The 17,047-nt window shown below is 37.1% G+C and overlaps 4 protein-coding genes across 4 annotated transcripts; 2 read left to right on the top strand and 2 right to left on the bottom strand.

Moving 5' to 3' along the window:
• On the top strand, positions 4,595 to 8,193 carry LOC109724972 (pentatricopeptide repeat-containing protein At1g53600, mitochondrial). Its single transcript, XM_020253989.1, has one exon. The coding sequence runs from the start codon at positions 4,815 to 4,817 to the stop codon at positions 6,891 to 6,893; it is 2,079 nt and encodes a 692-aa protein (XP_020109578.1). The 5' UTR covers positions 4,595 to 4,814; the 3' UTR covers positions 6,894 to 8,193.
• LOC109724816 (non-specific lipid-transfer protein A-like) lies at positions 7,297 to 7,742 on the bottom strand. Its single transcript, XM_020253742.1, has 2 exons — positions 7,399 to 7,742; positions 7,297 to 7,306 (listed from the first exon to the last, which is right to left on the bottom strand). The coding sequence occupies exons 1-2, from the start codon at positions 7,740 to 7,742 to the stop codon at positions 7,297 to 7,299; spliced, it is 354 nt and encodes a 117-aa protein (XP_020109331.1).
• LOC109724973 (putative F-box/LRR-repeat protein 23) lies at positions 8,869 to 11,388 on the top strand. The gene is made up of 2 exons (XM_020253990.1): positions 8,869 to 9,447; positions 10,542 to 11,388. The coding sequence occupies exons 1-2, from the start codon at positions 9,128 to 9,130 to the stop codon at positions 11,185 to 11,187; spliced, it is 966 nt and encodes a 321-aa protein (XP_020109579.1). The 5' UTR covers positions 8,869 to 9,127; the 3' UTR covers positions 11,188 to 11,388.
• Positions 12,205 to 12,561, bottom strand: LOC109724817. Its single transcript, XM_020253743.1, has one exon. It carries the CDS (start codon positions 12,559 to 12,561, stop codon positions 12,205 to 12,207), a length of 357 nt encoding a protein of 118 aa, XP_020109332.1.

Genomic DNA, 17,047 nt, shown 5'->3' on the forward strand with positions numbered 1-17,047 from the left:
AAAAAGAAGGAAAAAAAAAGATGGTAGCTAGGAAGATCATTGTGATCTAAACACACATCAGCTTAAAGATTAGAACAAGGAGAAATTAAGAGATAAGACCGCGAAGTATCTTTCATTTAGTGGGCCCGTCGCGACCGATAAATTAACTAACATCGACAAATTATATATAGGCTGCATTATAGCTAGGGTTTAGATGAAAGGGACAGTAATGATGATTAGGAATGAATCAATGTCTCTTAGCACTCTTTTAATTATGAAGACCCCATGCTGTTAAAGCGTGATCATGCGGCGTTTGACCCCATTATTCATCAGGAAAGGGGACAAATGATGCTTCCTTTCTCTCTTCCTTGATCACATTGGAGGAGACAAGGGAGATTCTCTTCACCCACAAATGCAGGTTCATTAGAAAAGATCATGACACAAATTTATGTATGTCATGGTCTCAAATATTATAGGGTTTATATATATATATATATATATTCCTTGTGTTAGCAGCTTGTGTTTGTAAGTACTATAACCTCAGGAGTTAGTTAACTAACTTTGAGTAATCATAGCATAAATTCTAAGCAGTGGGGTCTAAGATGCTATAGAATAGTCTAAGATCTCTAACCAAAAAGTGATCTCTCTCATATTTTATGCTTTTTTTAACCTATTTCCTAGCTAGTGGGCTTCTTTTTTCTCTTTTCTCCACTATACATTATATATTTAGCTAGGCAAAAAAAAGCAAAGAAAATACATTGACAATGAGTGTGCTACAAAATCCTATGTGATCAACCATGCATTTTGTAATAATTACTTTCACTTTTCTACTTCTTTTAATTTTTTATTACTGTCTTTATTGATCTAGTGTTTCTTGTAGACCTAGCTAACTTATCTTAGAGAAGGCAAATGCAATACTTCTATCTAAACATGATGTATGGAAATCAACCAATTAAAAAGTATATGCATCCAACTAAAAGATGTATGCCAACTAAAAGATACAATAAAATACACAGAAGGAAAATTTAAATTGAGTTTATCAATCTATCGATGCGTCGTTGTTGACTTTTATCATAAAACTACGTGTCTTCACATATTACATTCTAAAACTTTGTATTTGCCTATCAATATATCTCTCTAGATTTGTACACTTACCACTCTCCTTAACTGGCGTTATTTATTGATAAAAATTGATTGTTCAAGTTATAAATGGATTTTTTTTTTTTTTTTTTCGTCAACTCCTGTAACGACCTGTTTTAATGACTTATATTTTCAAAAGAATTTTAAGAATAACGAAGTCCTTTATACAAGTTTGAAGCCAGATGCAAAGAATCCCTTCTCCCTTTCCTTTACTCCCCAAATTAATTAATTTTTAAAATAGAAATAGAGTAAAATAATAAGAGTCATGAACATGGGCAAAGAGGGCCCTTTTCACAAGTGTCTCACAACCTCCACAAACTAAAATATCTTTCTCTCTCTCTCACATTTTTTTCTAAGGGGAAAATAATATGGAGATCCCCATAGACCATTTTAAAATAGACCCTCAATTTTGATTTTGATTTTTTAACTTGAGATCCCCTTAATTTTAATTTTTCTAGAATTCATCAATTATTCTAGTTATTCAGTTAAAAATTTTGTTAATACTGTGGTTCCACTAGCCATTAATTCAGATGCTACAAAAGTCATTAAAATTAATTAATTTGATAAAATGATCGATTACTTCGATGAAAACTCTTAATTTAATTCCAAAGATTGAAGAAACTTAACTGATGGGGTCCCTAGCTAAGGGGGGTGTCTGGTTTTCCCGAAAATATCCTAAAAAATAGTGTATAGCTGGAAAAAAATATTTTTCGTTCATAGTTCTCATAATTTTTTTTTAGACTTCATAGGAAAGTAGTATTTTCGTTTTTCACATTTTTTATCTAGAAAACAAAAATCGTGGGGAAAAAAAGTGTTTTTCATGAAAACTTTTTTTAAAATAAATAATTTTATGTACTTTTCTAAGGAACCAAACACCCCTTAAGGGGGGCCATTTCAAAGCAAACTATAGTTTGATGGGGTCTCTAGCTATACATTTTTTATACTATTTTCTGAGTGAGAAGTATATCTGCTTACATAATTCCAAATCTTAGACCAAGCCAAAAATAGGGGCCCATATACATGGCCATAGTGTTGCTTCAACATGGGTTGTGCCCTAAAAAGTTTGGATATGACTTATTTTAAGGGAAATTAAATACTTTTCTTTATTCTATCTGAGATTGATATCTCTGATTGTGTGACAAAATGTGAGTTGGAAGTAGGTTGGGAGATGGACTTAGACTCATGGTTGCAGAGATGTACACATGGGCTAAGATCAAAAAATGAAAATAAATAAGAATAAGGGCTTTGTATATAGAAGAGACACAAAAATATTGTAGTATATGTAGTTGGGCAAGGCATTTTGGTTCTGATCAAGAGTCATCTGTTAAAAAAAAAAATAACAATAAGATGAGGCAAAAGATTCTCTCAGGTGTTGTTGTTTTTCTTAGTATTATTGTTTTGAATATTTCATTTTTTTTAGACATGAACTCAGCTAAGAATATAAAGCAACTAGCTAGGCTTTGGAATTGAAACCTCTGGTGTCGTGCAACTATCGAGTCCTTAGCTAATTCCGCTAAGTACAACAGGTTTTAGAATACAGTATTATAGTATTTGAATTGATGAGTTTGACGTAAAGTGAAAAATGAATAGCCTTGCAAAGATGAGCACAAAAAAGTAACCCTTTGCAAAAATGCAACAGGAATATACTGGTCCTAGATAGGAACATATATATATATATATATATATGTATATAAAAGGCGAAGATGGTACTTGGTACACTTTGTCCACACATGCTCTTTCTCACGAAGAGAGTACTAATCAATCGATTGTATCGCAATTTGGAATCTTCTCCTTTGATCTTCCTCATCTGTGTCAGTGGATAGATCGGAGAGGTTGAGATCGAGTACAAGCTAATCTCAAACCAATGTTAACTTGTGTGGACGCACTGAGAACGGGGTAGAAACATAACTGAAGTTGGTGGTGAAAGTAATAAAAGCATCGAGTTCAACTCAAGGTCTCCTATATATATAGTTTTTTTTGAGAGATAGATAACGCGCTACCCGCTTTGTTTATTTCATTTAGAAATAAATTTAGCTGAAAATGTGAATCAACTAGGATTCGAACTTGAGTCTCGGGTACTGAACTTATTCGCATGCAGAGTCCTTTTTTAAGATATCCTTCAGTGAATTTGGCGACGGAACGCCTCTTATTGCCGAGTTTATAAGCTAACCTTAAATCAGTAACCTGTATGGACAAGCTGATAGAGACTTAACTAAAGTCGGTGGTGAAAGCAGTGGAAACACTGACTTTGACTCAAGGCCTCCTATAAAGTTGCTGCTGAAACTATTTGCATGCCGAGTCCCTCATCAAAGTACCCAAGTGAATTCGGCGACGGATTAACCCTCAAATGCCGACTTTAGTTTTAGGGAAAATTTCCTCTATACCCTTCTAAAAGCATCTAATTTCATAAATGCCCCTTTAAAAATTGAAATATCATATATACCCCCTCAAATTTAACAAACTTTCAAAAATACCCCTGCCATCAAATCTCCATCCATATTAAAATTAATAATATTTATATTCCAACTTTACCCCTCTTAATTATTCATTGGTCAATTAATAATTCTATTTCATAAATACCCTCTTTTATATTTCAAAATTAATTAAATTCTATCTAGACTAAAAATTTAGTAAAATTCAATTGATTTTAGTTTAAAAAATTATTCATTTTAATTAAATAAATATTTCTATTTGGAATAAATTATAGTTAAATTAAATTTCATTTTGCTTTAATGTCAGAATGAGAAGATAATTTATTTTAGTTATATCTACTTTTTTTACTACATCGATTGTAAAGTAATAAATTTTTTTTATTTGACTACTTAATATAGAGAAAATTCGTTACTATGAATACATTACAACTAAGAGCATTAGTATAAAATCCGACCTCAAATAAAAAAAATAGTTATATTATGAAAGGACAAACTAAATTCTTGTAATCAACGGACTTTACATAAACCAATAATTGTTTTAAATAATAAATTGAAAAAATTTTAGATAATGAAAATTTTTCACAAATTAAGATAATTATTCCATTAAATTTAATACCTTTGACTAATTTTCAGTTGAAACTAGCATAAATTCATTTAATAGTTAATTATTATTAGCTAATTAACCTATTAATTGAATTTCTTTATTAATTGATTATAATATTTGAAATCTGAATGGATAAATAAAATTTTAAAAAAAATGGACCACGTACATTTATATGCCCCCCAACAGTTTAGGGGCAAAATGGATAATTTTATTCTTAACCTTTATTATATCATGGTATAACTAAGATTAAAATGAGTTGAGGGCATTTTTGAAACAAAGTAAATATTTGTAGGGGCATTTTTGATATTTTAAATTATGTAAGGGCATCTACGATAATTTTGAACTTTTCAGGGGTACGAATGAAATTGCCCCTTAGTTTTAATTCCCTTTAGGAGAGTCGGTGGCGGAGAACACTTCAACTACCGATTTCAACTTACGTCACACATCAAATCGGTGTTGAACGTGCTCTAATCAAGTCGGCGGCGCAATAGTTACCACCACCGACTTCACATGTTGCGGGGGCCGCAACAAAAGTCGGTGACGAGACATCTTTTCTGGCCGAATTATCGTACCTTGCTTCGTATATAATGCAAATTCAAAAATGTTGTTCTCTCTCCCGAAAAATAGTTATTGCATGTGCATCTCCATGAGCTCCAACAATGCTGAGGAAACCCTCTCCCCACCTCCTCTCCGAAACCCTTCTCCCCCTCCAAAGTCTCCACCTTTATCCCTCCATTCGCCTCTCCACTTCACCCCCACCACCCATTTCCACAAACCCTACCTCTCCCCGCTCCGAATCCACTCGCTACTTGGTGGTCCACAACACCCAGATCGCCAAGCATGGGAGAAATGGCGAAATCCGAGAAGCCCAATCCATTTTCGACGCCATGCGTATCCGTGACGTTGTTTCGTGGACGGCGCTGCTCACGGCGTATGTCGATGCAGGCGATGCCGCGACGGCACGGAAGGTGTTCGACGAAATGCCAAAGAGGAATGCTGCATCGTGGAATGCGATGATCTCGGGTTACTTACGGGCCTCGAAGGTCACTGACGCCTATGAATTGTTCGTTCGAATGCCTGTGAAGAACGCAGTGTCGTTCGGCGCCATGATTGCCGGGTTCGCCAAGTGCAGCATGATAAGGGAGGCCGAGGGGGTTTATGATCAGATGCCAATGAGGTGGCGGGACCCGGTTGGTTCTAATGCATTGATTTGCGGATACTTGAGGGTTGGCAAGCTGGATGACGCCGTGCGTGTTTTCGGGGCGATGAAGGCGAAGGATGTGTTCTCGTGGAGCTCGATGGTTGATGGGTTCTGTAAATACGGGAGTATTTTCGATGCTAGAGAAGTGTTCGATGTGATGCCGGAGAGGAATGTAGTTTCTTGGACTTCTATGATTCGAGGATATGTTAAGGCCGGAATGTGGGAAGACGGATTTATTTTGTTTCTCGATATGAGGAGGGAATCCGTGAGGGTCAATTCGACCACACTCTCGGTCATGCTTGATGCCTGCAGCGAATCTAGTAGGATTGGTGAAGGGGTTCAAATTCATGGTATTACTATAGTAATGGGTTTCGAATCTGATGCCTTCTTAGGTAATTCCTTGATTGTTATGTACTCTAGAGCCGGTTTGAGGATAGATTCTAAGAGGTTATTCAATTGCATGAAGAGGAAAGATATGGTGTCCTGGAATTCATTAATCAACGGATATATTCAGCATGATGCCATTGAAGAGGCATATGAGCTATTTGAGATGATGCCCGAAAAGGATGCTGTTTCTTGGACTTCGATGGTCGTGGGTTTTGCTAATCGAGGATGCATGGGAGAATCTGTCCGTCTTTTTGAACATATGCCGGGAAAAGATGAAGTTGCTTGGACTGCTATAGTTTCTGGATTCATAGCTAACGGGGATAATGAAAGTGCATTGATGTGGTTCAATCGAATGGTACAAGAAAGTTATCGACCTAATTCCATAACATTAAGCTGTGTGTTGAGTGCTTTGTCCGGTTTAGCTTATTTGAACCAAGGGATGCAAGTTCATGCTTGTGGTTTAAAGATGGGCTTAGGGCTCAATGTAACTGTTCAGAGCTCTTTAATCTCGATGTATGCTAAATGTGGAAACATGGGCGATGCTTATCGTGTTTTCTCATGGATCAGCGAACCGAGTCTCGTTATCATAAATGCAATGATAACCGCATTTGCACAACATGGTTTGGCTGAGGAAGCCCTAAAACTATTTGTGAAAATGCAAGCAGATGGGTATAGGCCCAACTATGTTACGTTCTTAGGAATCCTTTCTGCTTGTGCTCACGCAGGCTTTGTTGAAGAAGGGTATAACTGCTTCCAATCTATGAGCACTATTTATGGGATCCAACCTGGGCCGGATCACTATACCTGCATGGTTGATCTTCTTGGGCGTGCAGGAATGCTTTATGAAGCTTTGGAATTGATCAAATCGATTCCATTTAAACCCAGTTCGGACGTGTGGGGGGCTTTGCTTAATGCAAGTAAAATCCACTTCAATCTTGAGTATGCAAAGGTAGCGGCAAAAGGGCTTTTAGAGTTGGAACCCAATAATGCAACAGCTTATGCTGTTCTATCTAATATGCTGTCTTCAGCTGGGCTAAAGGAGGAGGGGGAAAATGTGAGAATGGCGATGCAGTCCAACAGTTTTAGGAAGAATCCAGGTTATAGTTGGATTATACTGGATAAGGATACAAATCAGCCGAGTGCAGGATAAGTTTTCACAGGCATTACAGATACCTCCTATATTTCGATGAATCAAAAGTGAATGTTTCACTCACTATGGTTGGATCGTGGGTGAATGTTTCAATCAATTCATGCAAATTCGCAGCCGGCGAAAAGATCATGCTTTTATATCTGGAAACACATCCTCTTATACAATTTAAACTATCTTGAACCAAGAAGCGAGTTACAATTATATTTGAACCAAGAAGCGTTTTCACGGTGAAAACGTCTACTTGTGATAAAATACAGCCCGTATGATCACATCCTCTTATACAATATAAACTATCTTGTTCCTCTTATTCTCTTGAACAAAAGCTTCGCCACAGATAAATCTGAAGTAGAAAGAGATGTCTTTTCCCTTTATTGTTGCCCAACTTAATGTCCTTCTCCAGTGCTTATGGGAGGCTGCAGGAAGCGAAAGTCATCAAAATGCTATCGGCAACAAGCACACGCTGCAAGAGGTATAAAAATGTATTTAGCGAAGGAAGCATTTTTACCTGGAGCAATCATACTCTAAGCTGATGGGGAAGGGGAGTGGGGTGCCGCATGCGGCAGGGAGCTTGCTGACGGCATCGTCCTTGAGATTCTTCAAGTGCGCCGCCGCCTGCTTAATGCAGTTGCACGCGAAGCGACGTTCCGCCGTTGTGCCCGCCACCAGTGTTCTGAGTTTCTTCAGCCCGTCGCAGCAGGCAGGGGCCGGGGACTGCTGCTCACCTGTCAGGTAAGAGATGCAGGGGGCGATGCACATATCGACGTCGGTGCAGCTCATTTCATGGGCCCGTTCGGCCGCCACATAGGCGACCAAAAGAGTAAGGAGCAGAGATGCAACCAGAGTCTTCATGTTATCTCTTTTTCTGTTTGTAAGTGAGTAGAGGTGTTGTAGCAGAGGGGTGGGGATTTTATAGGGAGATTGTGGATGGGGTTTATATGATGGGTATGAAGAGCTTGTTTAAGGTTTTGCTTTTCGGTTACGGTGTTGAGCTCATAATGCAAGTGCAACTTGCTTTCTGTTGTAAAGTCATCAACCGCTTTCGCTTTGTTTCAGAGATAACGAAATAAATATGGAATTGTAAATCAGAGCCTTAATTTTAAAAGGCAAGGTCGAATTCAAAACCCTGAATGTGTTTCAATGATCAAATTTGTGAAATTGTGAACTTCTGATCATCGAGTTTCTGTAAGAAGATCATGAGGACCACTTGGATCAAATTTCACTTTTAACTATTGGTTATAGATAAAAAAAGTGGAGCTTCTCAAACTATCAACTAAAAAATTTATGCATTGTGTTTGACCCTTTTCCTTGCTACTCCATATTTTCGTGTGCTTCGAATATTTAACCACTAAAAATGAATTAGACAACAAAATTCAGTGAGGAGGTTTGCTCTTTCCTGCAGCAACTACGGTTAGTGATGCTGATGCAGTAGCAAGAGCAATGCAATTTAACTGCTGCCGACTTTCATTGCAGGTTAGGTGTAAAAGCATTGTGACCGCTGCCGACTTCATTTGCGTGAGGGGATTTTTCCTGTCTGAACCATCCTCAGAAGTCTCATTTCTGTGGCAGACTTGAGCTGGAGCGCGATCTCGACTACGTCGACACTGCTGACAGTGCTGACAAAGTCACAAGTTCGCGCCATTCATGCCGATTAATCAGCGCCAGCACTCACTCAGAACCAAACTGTTGTGCTCGCACTTTGCCAGACTGACCGACTTTGCCTTCCATGTTCGAGGCAGCCTGACGGCGCTTATCTTTCTACGTCGACTTCAGCCAAAACCTTCACCTTTGTTAAAACTTTCGCAAACTCTGAATAAAAAGCAATGATGTGCGACTGTTGCATTTGAACAAAGTAATAAATCAAAGAAATTTATTTAAAAATTTTCTATGAGTTGAGGAGCCTTCCTACATTTTCATTGGTGCGGTCTATAGACCGGGTCCAGCAATTATAAGTTCTCCGCAATAATAGAGCTATGTGTGATGTGTCCGCATAAAACCTATCAGCGGGTCGCATGGGTTCTCCTTCCCGCCCAAATCTTTCCACTCCGCAATCGCCATTTTTCTCCGTAACCCTAGGTTGCCCTAACCCACCCCCAAAACCCTAACCCTAACCAAACCCCGAACGATCCAAAAACCCTAACCCCCATCTCGATCAATTCCCCTCCCCTTACGCCTCCTGTGTCGCTCCAAAACCTAGGGTTTATTTAGGGGGTGAGGGGGTGTTGTGCGGGGCGATAATGGATCCGAACCCTAATCCTCCTTCGGTGGAGGGGAGGAACTGGGCGGAGCTTTCCCCGGACGTGCTCTCGGTGATCTTCGGGAAGATCGGGGCCGTCGAGATCCTGATGGGGGCGGGGCGCGTGTGCCGCGGGTGGCGCCGCGTCGCGCGTGAGCCGCTGCTGTGGCGGCGCGTCGACATGACCCACCTCGACCATCTCGGTGAGGCGGAGATGGAGGCGATGGCGAGGTTGGCGGTGGACTGGAGCGCGGGGCGGATGGAGGAGTTCTCGGCCGCGCGCTTTGGTAGCGACGAGCTTTTGCTGTACATCGCGGAGAGGTTTGTCTCGCGCATTTTGGCGAACATTTTGTGGTTGTTTGTGTTATACTCCTTTAAGGTGCAATGTTGAGTTGATTAATCCTGTTACTTATGTTGCAATTGTGGTAATTAGGGATTTCCAAATGTTAACGTTTAAGCAAAGTTTCATTTTGATCCTAAAACCTCTGAATTTGCACAGCTGAGTCATGTTAAATTATTTTGATTGAGTGCATTCAAATGCTTTGTGTAACCATTATATATTGAAAAAAAGAAATGTAAGCCCTTGCTCATGAAGAGACGATCCCAAAGAATCACTTACACTATGATAAAATTGTAGTAACATACTTACATTGGACATTTCCGTCCGTTACAATGAAGTAATTCAGATGATTGTGGTTACTGCCGTGAAACATTGTGGACAGGATCATTCCTGTTTGTTTTTATGCTGTTCTTCTTTAAAATGCGAATATGCGATTGATTTGAATGGTTCAGTTTCTAATGTTGCAATTGTGTTTGGATGGCCAAGTGCTAACCTTTCAGCGAAATTTCTATTTGATTTGACCTCTCAAATTTGTGTAGCTGAGTCTTTAAACTATTCAATACACTGTAATCCTAGTAGTTCCATCTAATTACTCTAATCAAATGGATGGAAATGCCAATATGTAGACGTGTGCGACCTGTAATTAGACATGTGCGACAGTGCTTACATAGTCATATAGCAGATACATGGACATAGCTGTTACATGGACATCTCCATCCAATTTAATGAGAAACGACTAGGAATGTGACTGGGTGTAAAAAGTGTAGTTGAATTATGAGAAGTTAGAATCTCAAAGACCCTACCCTACTTAAGTTTCCTACTCGAGGACCCATGGTGCAATTTACATTTTCATTATTTCAGGAAAAAAAAAGCTTAAATTGATGGCTTCATTTAAAAGAGTTTATTAAACATGTGTATCGAGAAATCCTTGAATTTTTTTTCTCGTTTTTACTGTGTGTGTATAGTATGTGTACATGCTTATAGGCTGTGAAGGTTCCATCAACTTTTCATGGTATTCCTACATCAATTTAGTAATCCTTGCTGTCTTATCTACCTAAGTTTTTAATTACTGCAGGGCAAACTTGTTGAAATCACTTTGCCTCGTATCATGCTACGACATTTCCGATGAAGGGTTGACTGAGATGGTCAAGAGGTTCCCTTGCTTAGAGAAACTTGAGATAATATTTGGTTCATTCACCATGAAATTGTGTGAATCCGTTGGTCAAGCATGCCCACAGCTTAAACTATTTAAACTGAACACTAAAGGGTCCTATTACATGTCAGACGATGAAGAGGAACTCGATAATACCGACGACTGTGATGCACTTGGAATAGCCAAAACTATGCATGAGCTCCGTCAACTTCAACTCTTCGGTAACAAGGTAACTAATGAAGGATTAAAGGCCATTCTTGATAGCTGTCCTCACCTTGAGTCGCTCGATATACGCCGGTGTTTCAATTTGAATATGGATGCGAGCATGAAGGCAATGTGTTCGAGAATAAGGAATCTGAGGCTACCAGAGGATTCTGCCGATGACTATGAGTACGATGCTGCTGTTGGCCCCTTCGATGAAGATGACGATGATGATATCTTCTCAGAAAATTCTGAGTTTGATGATATGATGTATGACAATGACTATGACTACGATTACATTGATTATGACTACCAGCATGGTATTGGTGACGATGATGATCACCTGAATCTCTTTTTTCTACTCTGAAATTAGTGGGCCTTTTTTCCTGTCGTATAGATGACCAAAAGCTCATTTGTAAGTAGTGTTTGATCTCCTAGCGGAGAAACTGCTTTTTTGGCAACTGTCTGCTTTTGCTCCTTTCTGGATAGTGTTGAATGGTTGAAGGCATAATTATGCTTTGTATGGACATGTCTTGAATGCTATAGTAAGTTTAAACATTTCTATGTAGTTGCCCATTTTGCTCTCATATATAGCTTGTAATCTCTTTTATATATATATAAAGAGAGAGAGAGAGAGAGTTGAGCTCCCGTGCTTTTAAAACCACAGAAGCATTTGTGCTTCTAACTTTTTAGCCATCAGATTGCTTCAAGATCCGTGCAGCACTACTGACAGTATGTTTCATTAAGTGCTGCATAGGTTTTGAAGCAATCTGATGACTAAAAAATTACAAGCACAAGATTTTCCTGTGCTTCTAAAAGCATGGAAGCTTATCTCTCTCTCTCTCTCTCTCTCTCTCTCTCTATATATATATATATATATATATATGTATGCATGGAAGTAGTTGAATAGTTAGAAGTCTCAAAATATTAGGCAAAAGGACAGAAGCAACATTAAAATTATTGAGGTGGAATTAATCATAACACCTCACAGTTTTATGCTCCATAGGTGGCACTTTTCCTGCTCTCACTGGAGTGTTGTTTCTTGTCATGTGTTTGAGATATATGTAGTATTATCATTTATGCATTTATTCACAAGAGACATGCCCATTTGCTTCATGTGTTGGTTTGTATGAATTTCTCTCATGGCTTCAGTATCTCCAAAATCTATGCTGAATCCCTCCATGCATGAGGTAAATTTAAACTCAAGAGAAACTTTTGTGCGATAATGAACAAGAAAGGGCCTCTATATTCAAAAGAGACAATAAGGCTCTCATATCTCTCAAAAAATTTAAAAAAAAGACAATAAGGCTCTCACAACCTCTAGTGTACATAGCTTTGTAAAAGCAGAAGAGTTATGTCTCTCAAGAGAAACCAGCTTATCTAGCTACGATCCTACACCTTCAACAACTTCTTCTGGTATACTCTTTAAAGTTGGTCTCCAACCCCAGCTCCGGCCGCCGCATGTAGACTCTTTGCTCGCCTTCTTCATGAGACGGTATATAATTACTTCGTTGATCGGCAACAGTCCCTTCGTATCCGTTCGCACCAAAAGCTCCTCCAACTGCTTCTTTGTGAGCTTTATCTTCACCGCAGTAGTCGAAGGCTCGACTTTGCTCTCCTTTCCTCCTCTCTTACTCTTCTTATGTTTTCTCCGCTGTTCTTTGATATTGTCGAGCTCTTTCGGCTCCCAATCTTCGTCGTCGACCCACGTCACGGCTCGCGGGTTCAAGCAATTCCCCATTAATCTCTCTTCTCTCCTCTTATCCCTATATCTATGTATCTCTTTTTCTTGTGGTAAGTTGTTCTTGTTTGATGTTTACAGAAGAGGAGAGAGAGCAAATGAAGAAGTGTTTGGTGAGGAAGGATTTGTTTTGTTGAGTTATATATATATATATACACACACACACACATATAGAGGAGAGGGAGGGGATAGTGGGGAGTAGAATGGGTCAAAATTAAGCATTCATGGCTCATGCAAATATGCAGATAGTAAATAAGCATTTGATCATTGCAAAGACCAATTCAACACTCCTGATCAGTAGGTATATGGGTCTAAGAAGGAAAAAGGGTGGAAAGTGATTAGGAAGAATTATCCATAGAGTGATTAGGAAAGGTTAATGTGTATGGAATATTATCCCTCTAAAATCTCTATATTATGATTTGGTCACTGTACTATTCACTTGATTGATTTTTTTGATAACATAATATCAAACAAATCCAGAAACTCTTTGTTCCAAAAGATACATACATATATATATATTACTATATATATATATATATATATAATATATATTTTTTTTTTTTTTTTTTTTTCTTTTGTTTGGTAGAAAGGTAAATTTCGAATTTGGAATCTCAGATAACAACTATCAAAACTTTTGTCATATGTGAAAGTTTTGTGTTCAGAATACTAATTTCGTGTTGGTTATAATTATTAGTATTAATTATGCCATAGTATGAAGCTTTTAACATACTATAATAAAGAGCAAAATAGAAAATGTAAGATTTTGGATGGATTGGAACGCGTCTTTAACGTTAATCGGAGCTAAAATGCCAAATAAAAGAAAGTAAAGGGACCACAAGTTGCAGTAGAGGATAATGTAGGGAACTAATCCACACATTTTAATTGCCTCAAGAAAATGGAAGGAGAGAGAGAGAGAGAGAGAGAGAGAGAGAGAGAGGATGTTGGACTGTCCTGCTGCTTGAATTACGCAGAAGCTGATGCGAGCAGAGAAGGCAGACAGGCAGACCGAGTCATCACTGAATGAGTCTAAAATTCTAAAAGACATCAACAGTCAGCAATTCGCATCATACATGAACAGGACGTACGTTACGTGCTACTTCAACCACTAGTACATGTGTATTCTAACTTTTATATATATATATATACTTCAACCACTAGTATATGTGTGATTTCTAACTTTATATATATATATATTATATATATATAGAATTATGCTATTATACTATCAATAGTACCAAGTCCTTGGTACTATTGAGTTTTCGGCCGTTGGATGAAAGGATGTGCGGTTAGGATGATAGTGGTCCCTAGGGTTGAGTGGGTGGTTGGTTTAATAGTATAATCTAACGGGTGGAAATGATCAAAGGATAAGTCTAACGGTAGAAAATCAATAGTACCAAAGGCTTGTACTATCAATAGTATAGTAGCCGGACTCTATATATATATATTATATATATATATATAGAATTTTGCTAGAATACTATCGGTAGTAAACGGCTCGATTTACTACGATTTGTTTTCGATGATAGAGCTTCCAAATTGATGATCGACACCGTTAAACATGATCTAAACTATTTAAACTATCTGGAAATCAAATTTCACACACTTTCGATATTGTTCTCTTGTCCATCAAGTGAACAGAAAAATGAATCGCTAGAAATGAATATTCTTCAAAAAGTGATGATACAATTTTTATATTTGAGATCTAAGTCTAGATCTTATTTTAAATAGTTTAAAAAAATTTTTAGCAAAAATTTAGTTGATTTGAACTCTTCTATACCGTTAAACGAGAAACGTACCATATCGGCCATTAAAATTATAGATTTTGTGACCCTTTAATCGTTCAGTTAGTGATGCCAAAAATCATGAATTTGATTATTTCTAATATATTTAAATGGTCTAGATCATGTTTAACGGTGCCGATCGTCGATTGGAAGCTCTATCATCAAAAATAAATCGGTAGTAACGAACAGTTTACTACTGATAGTAGCCCAATCAACTCTCTCTCTCTCTCTCTCTCTCTCTCTCTCTCTCTCTCTCTCTCTCTCTCTCTCTTCTCTTTATATATATATATATATATATATATGCCGGAATACTATTAATAACACCAATGATTTGGTGCTATTAAATTTTCTACCCTTGAATTATAAGATGTGCGGTTAGAATGATATGAACCCTCTAGGGTTGAGTGGGTGGTTGGTTGAATAGTATGATCTAACGAGTGAAAATGATCAAAATGGTAGATATAACGCGAGAAATTGGTAGCACCAAGTGCTTCCTGCTATTACTAGGCATAGTAGTCGGACTGACACACACTCTTTTTAATATTATATATATATAGAATTATGCTATTATACTATCAATAGTACCAAGTCCTTGGTACTATTGAGTTTTCGGCCGTTGGATGAAAGGATTGTGCGGTTAGGATGATAGTGGTCCCCTAGGGTTGAGTGGGTGGTTGGTTTAATAGTATAATCTAACGGGTGGAAATGATCAAAGGATAGATCTAACGGTAGAAAATCAATAGTACCAAAGGTTTGTACTATCAATAGTATAGTAGCCGGACTCTATATATATATATATATATATATATATATAGAATTTTGCTAGAATACTATCGGTAGTAAACGGCTCGATTTACTACGATTTGTTTTCGATGATAGAGCTTCCAAATTGATGATCGACACCGTTAAACATGATCTAAACTATTTAAACTATCTGGAAATCAAATTTCACACACTTTCGATATTGTTCTCTTGTCCATCAAGTGAACAGAAAAATGAATCGCTAGAAATGAATATCTTCAAAAAGTGATGATACAATTTTTATATTTGAGATCTAGAGTCTAGATCTTATTTTAAATAGTTTAAAAAATTTTTAGCAAAAATTTAGTTGATTTGAACTCTTCTATACGTTAAACGAGCAAACGTACCATATCGGCCATTAAAATTATAGATTTTGTGACCCTTTAATCGTTCAGTTAGTGATGCCAAAAAATCATGAAATTGATTATTTCTATATAATTTAAATGGTCTAGATCATGTTTAACGGGTGCCGATCGTCGATTTGGAAGCTCTATCATCAAAAATAAATCGGTAGTAACCGAACAGTTTACTACTGATAGTAGCCCAATCAAATCTCTCTCTCTCTCTCTCTCTCTCTCTCTCTCTCTCTCTCTCTCTCTCTCTCTCTCTCTCTTAATATATATATATATATATATATGCCGGAATACTATTAATAAACCAATGATTTGGTGCTATTAAATTTTCTACCTTGAATTATAAGATGTGCGGTTAGAATGATATGAACCTCTAGGGTTGAGTGGCGTGGTTGGTTGAATAGTATGATCTAACGAGTGAAAATGATCAAAATGGTAGATATAACGCGGAAAACTGGTAGCACCAAGTGCTTGTGTATTACTAGCATAAGTAGTCGGGACTGACACACACCCGATCTCTCTCTCTCTCTCTCTCTCTCCCTCTATATATATATATATATATAGTCCGGTTATTATATTGTTATGAGTATGAGTATAGACTTTTTTATATTTATAAATTTTTAGCCGTTAAATTTATCCCGTTAACTATTTCTATCTTTTAGATTATGCTATTCAAATAATCACCCATTCAATCCTAGGTGACCACCATCATGCATCCTAACCGTACATCTCTCATCTCTTCATCCAACAATCGAAAACGTAAGTACAACGGGGTCTACATTTATAAAATATAGTAGTCGGACTCTCTCTCTCTCTCTCTCTCTCTCTCTCTCTCTCTCTCTCTCTCTCTCTCTCTCTATATATATATATATATATATATATATATATTTCTGTTGGACCTTTACTCACAAATTTTTGAAACTAATATTTTATTTTAATCTAAAATGTTAGAGCATCTTTTTAAAAAACATAAAAAAAATGCATAACTAAATAATAATTTGATAAATTATATACTGCGAGCTAAAACCATCTGATTTGTACATAATTATAACAAAATATAGAATACTACGCAAATTGTTATGTGCTAAATTGACTCGTATAAGAATAAAGGGGTTGAATTTTTATTTTATTTTCTACAAGAAAAAGGACACAGAACAGTTGGAAATATATATGTTTCAAAGTTATTGGTATGTAAAAGGCCCACTATATATTTGCTCCTAATAATAATTAGTAATATTGATTGGTTGAAATGGAGAAATTAATCCACGAGGACTTTGAATTGTAGGTGTGAATATGACTTAGTTGAAGGAATCTCTGGATTTTATGGGTTTGAGTGTTTGACTGTTGTTTTCTGCAAATTGATTTTTGTATTCAATTATATAATAATATTTAGTACTCTAAATTAGAAAGAAAAAAAAGAATTTGTATAACTCTTGCTTCTTCTCTGCTATGCTGATTAAATGATTAAAGAGTTTGTATTCAATTTTAATTAAGTTTGAAATTAAGCATTGAAATAGTGCTATTCCATCAAAATGGTGGAATAACAAATTT

Source organism: Ananas comosus, linkage group 19, assembly GCF_001540865.1.
Source record: "Ananas comosus cultivar F153 linkage group 19, ASM154086v1, whole genome shotgun sequence".
Lineage (NCBI taxonomy): Eukaryota > Viridiplantae > Streptophyta > Magnoliopsida > Poales > Bromeliaceae > Ananas > Ananas comosus.